The 12,038-nt window shown below is 38.9% G+C and overlaps 1 protein-coding gene across 1 annotated transcript; it reads right to left on the bottom strand.

Moving 5' to 3' along the window:
* Window positions 1–2,620: 2,620 nt before the first annotated feature.
* On the bottom strand, window positions 2,621–7,720 carry LOC107561569 (T-box brain protein 1-like). The gene is made up of 6 exons (XM_016246042.1): window positions 6,894–7,720; window positions 6,229–6,383; window positions 5,940–6,061; window positions 5,281–5,439; window positions 5,130–5,191; window positions 2,621–4,360 (listed from the first exon to the last, which is right to left on the bottom strand). The coding sequence occupies exons 1-6, from the start codon at window positions 7,574–7,576 to the stop codon at window positions 3,511–3,513; spliced, it is 2,031 nt and encodes a 676-aa protein (XP_016101528.1). The 5' UTR covers window positions 7,577–7,720; the 3' UTR covers window positions 2,621–3,510.
* Between the last annotated feature and the right edge of the window lie 4,318 nt (window positions 7,721–12,038).

Here is a 12,038-nt window from a genome sequence, read left to right as displayed (position 1 = left end):
TTCTGATAAAAGTTTTACATGCAATATTCACAAAAAACAAATAACTATTCTCGGGACAAGGACATTTTTAATTCTATACAATTTATTCCAATTTCTGTTGGCCGAAACAATGGTTTGATATTTTTAGATGCTATTCTTTCAATGTTTGTCGTTTCATGACTATGTTTCTGTTGAAATTCTGTTGAAAACCATTAAGTAGCTTATTATTGAGTATTTAATGGAAAGATCCCATCATGTACACTTACCTCTATAGTGTGACAACATGCCCCACTGTATGTTTAGTGAGGGCCAGTAATGGTAAAAATGTTCAATAGCGTTTTTGCCAGACTTTAAGATTGACTTAAATGTCCAATTTAAATATACAGTAAATCTACTCTGAGAAATACTGAAGTAAAACTGTGCCAACTAGACCAGGTCTCCTCTATATATATTACCTATATAATAACAACAAATCTCATATTATTCAATTTACGCTTTCTTCTTTACAATAACTCTGATGATTTGGAAACAGTCATGATCAGTGCAGTGGTTTCATATTAAGAGCCAACGAAACTCCTGCTGCGCTTTTAAACTGGCCATCTGCACTGCCATTGTCAGGCCTGCACTACGGCTCAACTTGGTGGATATTAAAGATAAAAAAGAAAGAAAGAAATCCTGGACCATCTTTAAGCTGCTTTTTACATCATCTACAATAACAGCCTCCTCCTTATATACATTCTTTGGACATTTAAGTCAAACTTGTGTTTGAATTTCATTGCATTAGACAGCGCAGTATCAACCCAATTATCATTTGTGCTCAAATGCTGCACATGTACTCATTTTCTCAATTTTCTTTTCATTTTTGCTCAAAGACTAACAAACATTTTTGTATACATTTTCCTTGTGTTATCATTTCTTCTCCTTTTTTTTTATTTTTATAAATGCCACTTAGTTTAATATTTTGTTATCTGATTTTGTGGATTATCCAAATGCTTTTTGGGACCGTGTATGTTTGGTAAGTCAGGCTGCTTCTCATCAGTGTAATATTTTCCACATATTTTTCCAATATTAATATATTCTTACATTGAATAATAATGTATTATATAAAGTTAATATACTATATAATTAAACTAGTATAAAATTATATTATATAGTATATAGTTAATTATAATAGTGTATAATTACATAGGCTACAATATGATGCAAGTGTCTTTTGGGTTCATCATTACGAGGTTGTCTCCATCTAGTGTTTGCAATTCTGTAATACAGGTTTTAGGGTTTACAGATAAACTGGCTTTTTCCTTTGACATCAGATTTTTTAATTAAATAATGAACTGTAGGTTAATCTCATAATTCTACACTAGAACTCTAAAGTAACTGTTTAAAAGGGTTACTTTATTTACTAGGCAGCTTATCACTGAACCACAGGGAGGCAGCAAACTATCAAAAAGCATACAGGATTTCTCATTTCTCAGTAGGATATTATCACACTACTCCCACTTTTTCTGCTTTCTTTTTGTTTCTGGAAAACTGAAAAACTGCACATTTTGGATGTCTCCCTTTCTGACCCACTCAGTTGAGGTCTTGAATAGTTTACTAGCTGATCATTTAATTCAGATGTATTAAATAAGGGAAACACTAATAAATATGCAGTACAGGGCTAGGACCAGGATAAAGAGCTAATGGTGTAGGGTTTTATAACATTTTTTATATTTGTTCGAAACTCTGGACAACTTACAAAATGTAAGTGAAAATTGTACAATTTCCAGAATAGTGTGCAAAGTCTGCTTTTGGCAATATTTGGGTGCTCGTTTATATTCATATATCTGGGTTTCTATATGGACGCAAACGAGCTTAATCATTGAAAGTTAAAGATTTGTATTATACAAAACTCTATTGGTAAATGTTTTAGATTGTGTGTAATATAGCCTGGTATTAGAGGCCAAAAGGTGGATCAAGTCACACCTAAAAACAAATGCAATTGCATTAGATAAAATATCAAACCAGCTGTTAATATCAACTGAAATAGCTTCAGTTTACACAATGAATGTTACCCAAATGTTGCAATGATATTATAGTGGATGTATGAAGTCACAATTAATTTTCAGGGGCAGTTTATCTCTTTATGAGGCCATGTTGTCCTTTTATGTTCAAATAAATCAGTTAACTGAAAAGGTCACTACAATGTCTAACTCAATTAGACAAATCCATACATTTTTCTATAAAGCCAGGGCATTTTAGTCCTTATTCTGCACTTATATTTAGCGATCAGAAATTGTCCAAATACTACAGTCTTCACTTTGAACCTCTTATTTTATAATCTGAAACAATTGTGTGCTACATTTAATGCATGGCACTTGGTTTGATATTTTATTTAATGCAGTGACACTGATACATTAAGTGCCTTCCCTGTTTAACTTTAGGGCTACTGTAAAATCAAGTAGCCAAAAGCATTTTCCCCCATTTAAAAAAAAAAAAAAAAAAAAAAAAAAAAAAAGTCGAATTAAACAAGTAGCCTATATAAAATACCAAAAAAGGTTGTTCTGGGCGATTTTCTTATTTGTTGCATTGCATGACTACATTTTATTATAAAAATGCATCGTACAGGCAACAAAATTCACATTGTGACTGGCGTTATTGATATACCTCTCTAAAACAGGTAGAGAAAAATGGAACATAACTATTTGGTTTTGAAATCAGCTTAGTTTGATTCTTGTGTACGTCGCCCAGGGTTTCACATTCTGTCATATTTATTGCAATTAAGCACACCACAATTACATGACCTTTACACATTAGCAGGCCTAACTCGCGTTTTTCTCATGAGAAAACAGCCAATGAAATACTAATGAAAATGTCTGGGTTGGCAATAAGTTAAATGGTAGTCTATGTTTTTATCTCTACAAAAAAAAAGGGGATAAATTAAGTTACTCTGGTGTGGTTAAAAACATACGTCCACAAAGCGCTCACAAAATGAACCTACGTACTATGATATTTACGAACAGACGACGCGACTCTAAAAGCAACATCAATATAAGCTCACATAAAATCCGACCTCCTACAGACATGCGTCTTTTTGGGGGCCTCTTCAACAGGTAAGCAGCTACTTCCAATTCAGGCAGACCATTGTTTTTCATAACTGGAACCTATACGAGATGTAGGCCTATCCTTATTTTTTCAAACATCAAAATATTTAATATATGTTGCTATTCGAACGAACAGACGTCTAAGTACATTAAACAAACCTAATCCGGTTTTCTATATTGTACATCAACATTCAACGAGAAGAATCACAATGGATAGATAAATACAAATATGTACACTTCTTCCATACTTACAATAGGTTTGACAGTTAGAACCTTAAAATGTCATTTGGGAACGAAAACCGCTTGCTCAAGTTTTCGTGCATGTCAAAGTTTTTCGTTTAATCCTTCGAACGACGCGACCAAGATATATGAATAAATAAACAGATAAATAGGAATAAATAGATTATACGTCACTCGTGAATCCTTGAACAGGTTTCTTGAACGGTTTCTAACTGTGGGGGTAAAAGCTGTAGTAGCCGATGTCCTTGGAGCAGTTTTTCTCGCATTCCCTCGGCGTCAACATTTCAGATTTTAATGGAGACGATGTCTCGGAAAGCGGCGTGGCAGATGGCGAAATCCTCCTCCGCTTGGCTTGCTCGAAAATCCCAGAATCGCTCGAATCGATCGACTTAATTGAGGACGGGGTTTCTATCCAGCTGGATTCAGACAGGTCTTTGGGTTTGGACTCATCCGCCCCGCCTAGCGGTGACCTCTCGGGCGCGATGGCGTCTCCGTCCTCGAGGCCAGGGACCAGGTAACTGGAGGAGGTCGTTCGGCTCCCCACGGAGTTGGACGGCCAGCATGACAGGACGGAGCTGGACTTGCTGCAATATTGCGGCGGCGTGCGGGTGCCCCACCCCGGCGGCTCGCCATAATACCCCAGAGGTCTGTTAGAGCATCCCGCCCCGGGCAGGGGCAGCGCTTTAACACCGGCAGCCGCGTACGACAGAAGGGTGGCCGCGTTACCGGCGAAATCAGCAGCCGCCGCAGCATCGTATGCCGAGGCGGCAAAGTCCAGTCGGTTGTTGGCAGGGGTGACAAACCATCGCTGCGGGGAGGCCACCGTGGTCTCCTCGGTTTGTTGCGGGGAGAGCAAGCTGTTACAAAGTGGGACGCTGCGGTCCGTGCCAGGAGCGCCTCCGACGCCAGGGTGAAAGCGGGACTTGGCATACGAGCTGACAAATTGGTCCTGCAGGAAAGAACCAGTCATGGCATATCTTGCGCTAGGCATGATCTGAGAGCGCGGAGAGTCACCCGGGGACGGCGTCAACCGATCGATGTCGCACCCTGTGTAGACACTGGAGAAAGATGGTGGACAAACACAACAATGTTGCATATGAGAAGCGTAGCTAACCGTAAATAAAGCGTTGCAAATGTGCTCGAATGCATTCGAATTTTCTCACGATTTCCCATTCTGTGCGTAATTGCGCGAACAAACAAATGAACGCTGCGCAAGGTCAACCCATATGCATATCGCACCAGTGTAGATTAGAATTATTTAAAAACAGTAAAACAACTAAACTGTTGTTTTTCTCAACTTTTCTAAATAAATATTGCTGGCAAATACACAGTGCGCGATAGAGCCATAATGAGATGCTGTGAAATTAAGATTTGTGTCTTCAGATTTGCCAGGCCAAAGCACAAAACACACAAATGGTTATAAATGCATCGGCCAATTGGAATTCCGAGCCAAAAATCATCTTTCTTTGCGGTTTGACTCTTTAAGAAATCCAAGCATTCTTTCATCCAGATGCACGGATTTAAATGAGCAGATAAAATAAAAATCACACACGATTCCAAGTTCTTGCAAGAATGTTAACCTGCCAGGGTTACAATTCGTCTGTGATCTTTATGTCCGAGAAACACAAATGCGCACGCACATATACGGACACATATTTTGGTTAAGATCATAAAAACAAAACAAAAATGTAGCCTACTTCATGTGCGCATAAATGAATTGGTTACACTATAATTAAGAATATTTCTTACGATTAACCCCGACTACATTTTATAGGTCAGACAGGACAGAAAAGGTCACCATTTTAAAAAGAATAAATCTAAACTTACGTGTCATAATTGTCACGGAATCCCTTTGCAAATGGATTGTGGTCGATTTTTAGCTGCGTGATCTGGAAGTGGCAGAACATTCGAACATTTAAAAACGCTTTATATAATTAAATCAATCGAATTTTCAAAACAAACAAAAAAAAATTCTTACATCAGTATTTTGATATGCGGTGACCGCAATAAACTGCGTCTCCGGGAAAGTGAACGTCTGCACGCGGCCGGGTTGGCTCGTGTCCTCGGTTCCGTCCTCGTTCACCTGCACCACATGCAGTCGAGGCTGGTATTTATGCAGCGACTGCATGACGACCATCTGCAGGAATTCAAGCGAAAAAACGAGTCAGAGAACATCTCACGCGTCTTTACGCTCCCGTAGTTCCATTTGGAACACAAACATGAAAACTAATTTACCATCGCTTTTGTCAGCTCATTTAAATATGCAATTATTGGTTACATGTAAATTAACCGGTTTAACTCAAGCAATATAAAAATACAAATTATTATGGCTGGGGGAAAAAAAATTTCCACATGGTTACAACAACGAACGTAATGTTTAAATGTTAAGGTAGCATGTTTTCACTTATGAATGATCTTACCACAAAAGATCATACGTTTTTATATTTAGATAAATTAACTAATACTAAAAAGAGAGAGATTGTTTTATGGAGCTGCTTGTAATGTGCAACTTCTGTAAAATGCTACCCAGCACAGCACTGTTGCTAATATTTCTAACGCATGCTGAACGCATGACACAGCAGTGGGACTAAAAATAATGACATAAAAACAAAATAAATCTGACGATAAATAACTAACCTGTCCCGTGTTGTTCGTTGCTCCTTTATTGTTGGTTAGTTTTAGTTTTCCAAAGGATATCTCTTGACGCATCCAGTGCGCACCGGTGTTTGGCGAATCCGGGTGCATGTACACTCTGTTTCCTATATCATAGAAATGTCAGTTCTGAGTCAGGACAACAAAAATAAACTCCTCTGCGTTTTATTCAAATCAATGTTATTTAAACAGATAATAATAATACTATAGAAATGTATCATCATCATTATAATAAATAAAGCCAAATCCATAAAGTAAAACCATATTTGTTTACCTGTCACGTTCGTGTCCGCTTTGCCGCACGGGACCCATTTTCCTCCTTGAAAGCGCCAGTGGTTCGGATCCGCAAGAATCACGTCCACGAAGATATTGTAATGCGCCGTTGGGTCAAGACCAGATATATTGAAACTCAAAAACGGGAACATTCGCCTGAGGGTACATAAAATATAAAGTTTCAGTGCACAATACTGTAGCTCTGCTAGCAAACGTGTTTGCAATCTTTCATTTGAATGTAAAAAATATATTAGGATGTTTTTTGATTAATTGTTTTTAAAAAAGGATCATTAAAAACGAATGTTAATATTTTGGATTATTTTCTCGGAAAAGCAAATCGAAAAAAAGAGATACTTTTATTAAAAGAGAATATAGCAGGAATATTAAATGGTTCTAAACGTTTGGAAAAACAAATCCAACTGATAATAAAAAAAGAGAAAAAATGCATTAAAGAATATAAATAGGCTGAATTAAATTAATATACATGTTTTTTTTTCTAGGAAAGTGCAGACTGAAAAAAGATAAGCTTTTTCGGAAGAAAAAAAAAAAGTGCGTTCCGCGTAATCTGCCCACCTTAATTCGCTCCAGAGATATTTGCGAAACAAAAGCATCAATTTGTGGAAAATAGCCTATAGTTTGCGAAACGGATAATTGCAAATCACCTACCGTCCTTGCTTGGTAATAATCATCTCCGTTTGATGTCTGTGAAATTTAATCCACAGGGCCCTGTTGCAGAGGTAAACCTGCGCTTTACCGGGAACGAGCCCGGCCTGAGCGGAGGAAAACTGGTAGAAAGCCGTGCCTTGGTACGCGTGTCCGTACTGCTGCGCGTACGGGTAGCCTGCCGTCGGGTAGCCTTGCGGAGAAGAGTTGCTCAGCAGACTGTTGTAAGCTCCGTTCGTGATGACCGGGTGGTGAGCCATGTACCGGCTCGGGCTGCCGATGGAGAAAGCCGGGTGCGTCGGTCCATGCTGACCCGGGTAGGGAAACATGGTGGTGGGACTCGGCTGCACTTGACTGGACTGAGACAGGAGATACCTTTCTCCTGCAGATCCATCGAAAGTGTGACGACTGTCGGCGACTCCGTCAATATCAGGAGAGAGTTTGCCTCGCTGGACGTCCCCTGACGAGTCCTTCGAGTCGGCGAAATTGTCTGCCTCTGACTGATTCGTCATCCCAGCGGAGTTTTTTTTCAGAGGTGAACTTCTCTCCAGGTTGTCGCCGATAGATATAATAGGGTAGTCCTGCAAGGCGAGCTCAGATGCTTGTGCGTTTGGGTAGCCACTGCCCACAATCATGCATTTCTTGGAGCGCGCTCGAGCTGGCGAGATGCAACGCTCGAGCTGCATCGCTCGATGACAAACAGCAATTAACGCGAGCGCGAGAGAAAACTAACGCCTTCCTGCGGTTCGAGCTACTTTGTGCAAGACGGCAAATTAGCCAATTGACACTAGCCTGCAAGCAGGGAAGGCTTTGCTTTTCAGTCCTCGGTCTGCATGGTTAATGAATCAACTTTTGCTATTGGTTAACACGTGACAGTAATTTAATTAGACAGAACTTAATTAGTGTAATCAAGGAGGCTTACACGCCACAGTGTATTCGCTTCTGCTGGTCATCCATGTTTGTATATTATAGTCTGTGAAAATTGGGGCTCTCGTGATTCTTCAGGAGCGCACTAAGTAGTGCAAATAAACCCTATTGTCTTCCCTTCGAAGCCTTTGTGTGAATACATTTCTATGCGGTGGAAGTCACTCGGTTTACTACGAAAACTTCATTATTTAAAGCGCTTGAAATGACACGCCGCGCGCCCTACCTAAATTGTTTGCGTTTTAGCGTGAAATCTTGGCTTCTCTTGAAGATCTGTTTTCTGCTCCCGAGACATATACATATTTTATATGGATGGACTACTTCAAGTTACGCATTCAACGCTTTATGCTTCAAAACATGCCTGAAACAATCAAATCAGGCAGGAGTCCACCACATTTTGGGAAAATAATACTTTGCGTTTGTCAAAATGTTTTGTATACTATATTTTGAAATGATTAGTCATATTTAAAATAACAAATAAAATAATTACATGTCTGATTTTTTTTCTCTCAAATAGTTGGGAGCAAAGCAATAACAGCTAATGCGCATCTTGAAGGATGCTGCCAATACAAAGCACGATCAATTACAATAATGTAGCTGTTTATTTAAAGGAAATTAATGCTAACGCTGTAATTAATGCTAAAATGCATGCTGGATGATATTACCTTTAAATGGCCTTTTTTTTCAAATATATATACTATATGAATCGAGAAGATTCTAATATTGCCAGCAAGAGAGAGAGACGTGATCTTAGGTGTTCATAAATTGGCTGATGGACACTTCAGAGCTTTGTGGATCTGAGCCAAGCGAGTTTTTAAAGAACCTTTCATGAAGACATGCATTTAATGAGATTCAAATGACTCTCCATCTCTCTTTCCACATTAAGACGCGTCTGTTTCCTCAAATATCCAGTCTTTATAACAGAAGTGTGTGTTGGCTATAACGAGAACGTCTTTATTCGGGGGGAGAAAATAATGCATTGCAGCGCAAGTAGGGGAAAGTATTTTGCAATTGTTGAACGCTGGCGTGTATTTATTTTCCACACAAATCATAGCTTACAGTTAGATTTCAAAGTTGAACCTAATCACCTCTCAGTATTGTCTTATTCTAGAGTGACTTTTTTTAAAGAACTGTCTGTAAACAAAAAACTATCAAAAAAACAAAAGTTACATCAGTGGTTCTCAAATGGGTTTGATTCATAGACATGCAACAAATGATGTCCTTAAAATCAAACACTTAAATTGATTAATATTCCCATTAACAGCACAGGCCCAACAATATGCACAATTATTAACATGAATAGGAAAACTGACAATTTTGTAAATGCATAATACCACAAGTGTGATTTACCAGCATAACACATGCAACAAACACTGGGCCAATTTTTGTTTTCGTTTTAGCCATTTTACAAAGTGACAGATGCATTTGCGCCAAAATACCATAGAGTTTGATTAGGTGGCGTCAACAACAAAAGAAATTAGAAATATTTTCTCCTCACTTAGAAAGGTTAGGATAAAAATGCACAATTATGCTTCAGTGCATGTTATTACACACACACACACACACACACACACACACACACACATATATATATATATATATATCACATTTTTATTACTTGATTACAGAGGGTTTAATATCTGTCAAATGGGTTGCAGTTAGTCAGACAAACATATTCAAATTCAATCATTTTGAATAGGTTAGTTTTAAAATGTACAATTACTACTATTATTTTTACACACAAATCACAGAGGACCTGAAACATAAAGTCAATAACAAGCTCCTTGCATTATTTCCCTTCATCTCGATATTTGAAATCTTCTTGTATTAAAGCCTACATGCGATATTTAGCCACACAGGTGATACAGTGGACTTCAGTGCACCTTATAATGTCCCAACTGATTCGCAAGCCAAAGAAATCATGTGTTTAGTGGTGCAAAACAGCTCCTGTCTCCCGGAAAGGGGATGCAGGCAGAGGTGAGTTGCTCTGAGATCTAATAAAGAGGATTTCATCTCCGAGGCTAACAAGAAGGGTCATTATAACAGGGCAATGGGGTCCAGTAATCTATTCTCCTGAAACATGCATGCACGGGCTTGCCTGCACCCTACCAGCAGGGCAAGCAGCCATCTTCTCATCCTCATTACCAGATTATTTGCTTTTCCTCCCTTTCTCCTCCTCTTTAATAGGCTACCAGCAGGCATTATTCCGAGGCCTTATTGTTGAATTAACCGTGCATGTGCCTGCCTGAAGAGTTTGTTTTTCTCCCCCTACTTGTTTTTTGTCCTCCTTTTGTTGTGTATTAGCCCCCTGTACTTTGCACTTATTAGCACAGTCAGTGGCCACAATCGCCGAGGGGCCGTCGTGATTAGGAACGGTAAGGCCAGCCGCTCCCTCGGGGGTCATTGTGTTGCATGGAGAGCTTTTCCACTCGTCAGGTGGGTACAAACATATTGCGCTGACCCACGCGAGCAGCTGTTGTGTTTGCGTTGCACGTATGCGTCTCTAACGAATTTCACTAAATGTTTTTCTATTGTAAACCAAACTGGGATTGGGAAGAAGATCCTGAGAAGATGATAATCTAATGACCTGGAGGTGATAATATTCAAAGAACCTCTAATGAAGCCTCACCTGCGAAAACAGCTTGTATAGATCTATCAATCTGGAGGTGTTTACCCAAGGTCAAGTCATGCTTCTTCACTACGGCATTCATTAGTCGTGCAATGCTAGATGAACATGGATGAAACACAATGCAATGCATCTGATGCGACCTAAATCAAGACAATGCCAAGGACGAAATATTATTACCTGAAAATCACATATTAAAGTTCTCGAAGGTCGGGTCACGTCACAGATTCTTCACCACAGCATTTATTAGTTCTGCAATTCCAACAACCACCTAGATGAATAAGCCAAACATCAGATTGAAACTTAAAGTGGTCATCGGATGCCCATTTTCCACAAGTTGATATGATTCTTTAGGGTCTTAATGAAAAGTCTATAACATACTTTGGTTAAAATTTCTCAATGGTAGTGTAAAAAAAACAAATTTTTTACAATGTCAAAATCAGCTCTGTTTTCAGCACGCTATTCTAGTCCATGTTGCTTTAAATGCTAATGAGCTCTGCTCACCCCGTCCCTCTTTTCCGCGGGGTGACGAGAAGTTCTCATGATACTACTGTTTACTTTTGCCTTGGAAATTGCTAACTAGCATATATTAGGAAAATTTGCAAAGATTCATAAAAAAACCTTTATACTCACTTCTTGTGTAGATGAAGCTGGATCACAAATTATTTGCGCGAACTTAAATGCATTTAGGCAGATCGAGGATCGGTGCATTTCCTTCAAAAACGAAAGTATTGTTAATCCTCTGCGTCTTCAGCGGCTCACATGTCGGGAGTAAATGACGACTGCTATATTCATTATTACATCCAACAACAAAACACCTCAATCGCTTAATCGGAGACATTCTTGTCTTCCCCTGCACCAGAGTCCACACAATGGCGGACAGCTCACAGCTCACTCAGGGCGGGTCTAAGGTAAGACGGCCTTGTCAATCAACCATCGTGGGAGGGGCCTGTGCAGAACTACGTCATTCTGACAGGAATCTCAGAACAGCCTGATTTGAGAAAGGGGATTTTAAAATAGGGATTTAAAAAAAAAACACTGGGTGGATTTTTATCATTATAGGGTGGACACATACTTCCAACAATCATTTATGTTCAAACAACAACAAAAGTGAATTTTGCATCCGATAACCCCTTTAAACCTAAATCAAGACAATGCCAAGGACAAAATATGAAAATTATATATTGAAGTTTTTTTTTTTAAAAGGTTGGGTCACATCACAAATTCTTCACCATGGCATTTATTAGTCATACAATGCCTAGATGAACAAGTCAAACATCGGACTGAAACACAATGTATCCGATGTGACCTAAATCAAGACAATGCAAAGGACGAAATATTAATACGTGCAAATCACATATTAAAGTTCTTGCAGGATATTCACCACTGCATTTATTAGTCGTGCAATACCAACAATCGCCTAATGAACAAGCCAATCATCAGACTGAAACACAACGCATCTGATGCGACTTAAATCAAGACAATGCCAAGGACAAAATATCAAATCACATATGCAAGTTTTTGAGGATTGTTCACCACTGCATTTATTAGTTGTGCAATGCCAACATCAGATTGAAACAAAATACACCCGATGCAAC

Source organism: Sinocyclocheilus grahami, unplaced genomic scaffold, assembly GCF_001515645.1.
Source record: "Sinocyclocheilus grahami isolate Dianchi unplaced genomic scaffold, SAMN03320097.WGS_v1.1 scaffold780.1, whole genome shotgun sequence".
Lineage (NCBI taxonomy): Eukaryota > Metazoa > Chordata > Actinopteri > Cypriniformes > Cyprinidae > Sinocyclocheilus > Sinocyclocheilus grahami.
This window is presented reverse-complemented; position numbering and strand designations above follow the sequence as displayed.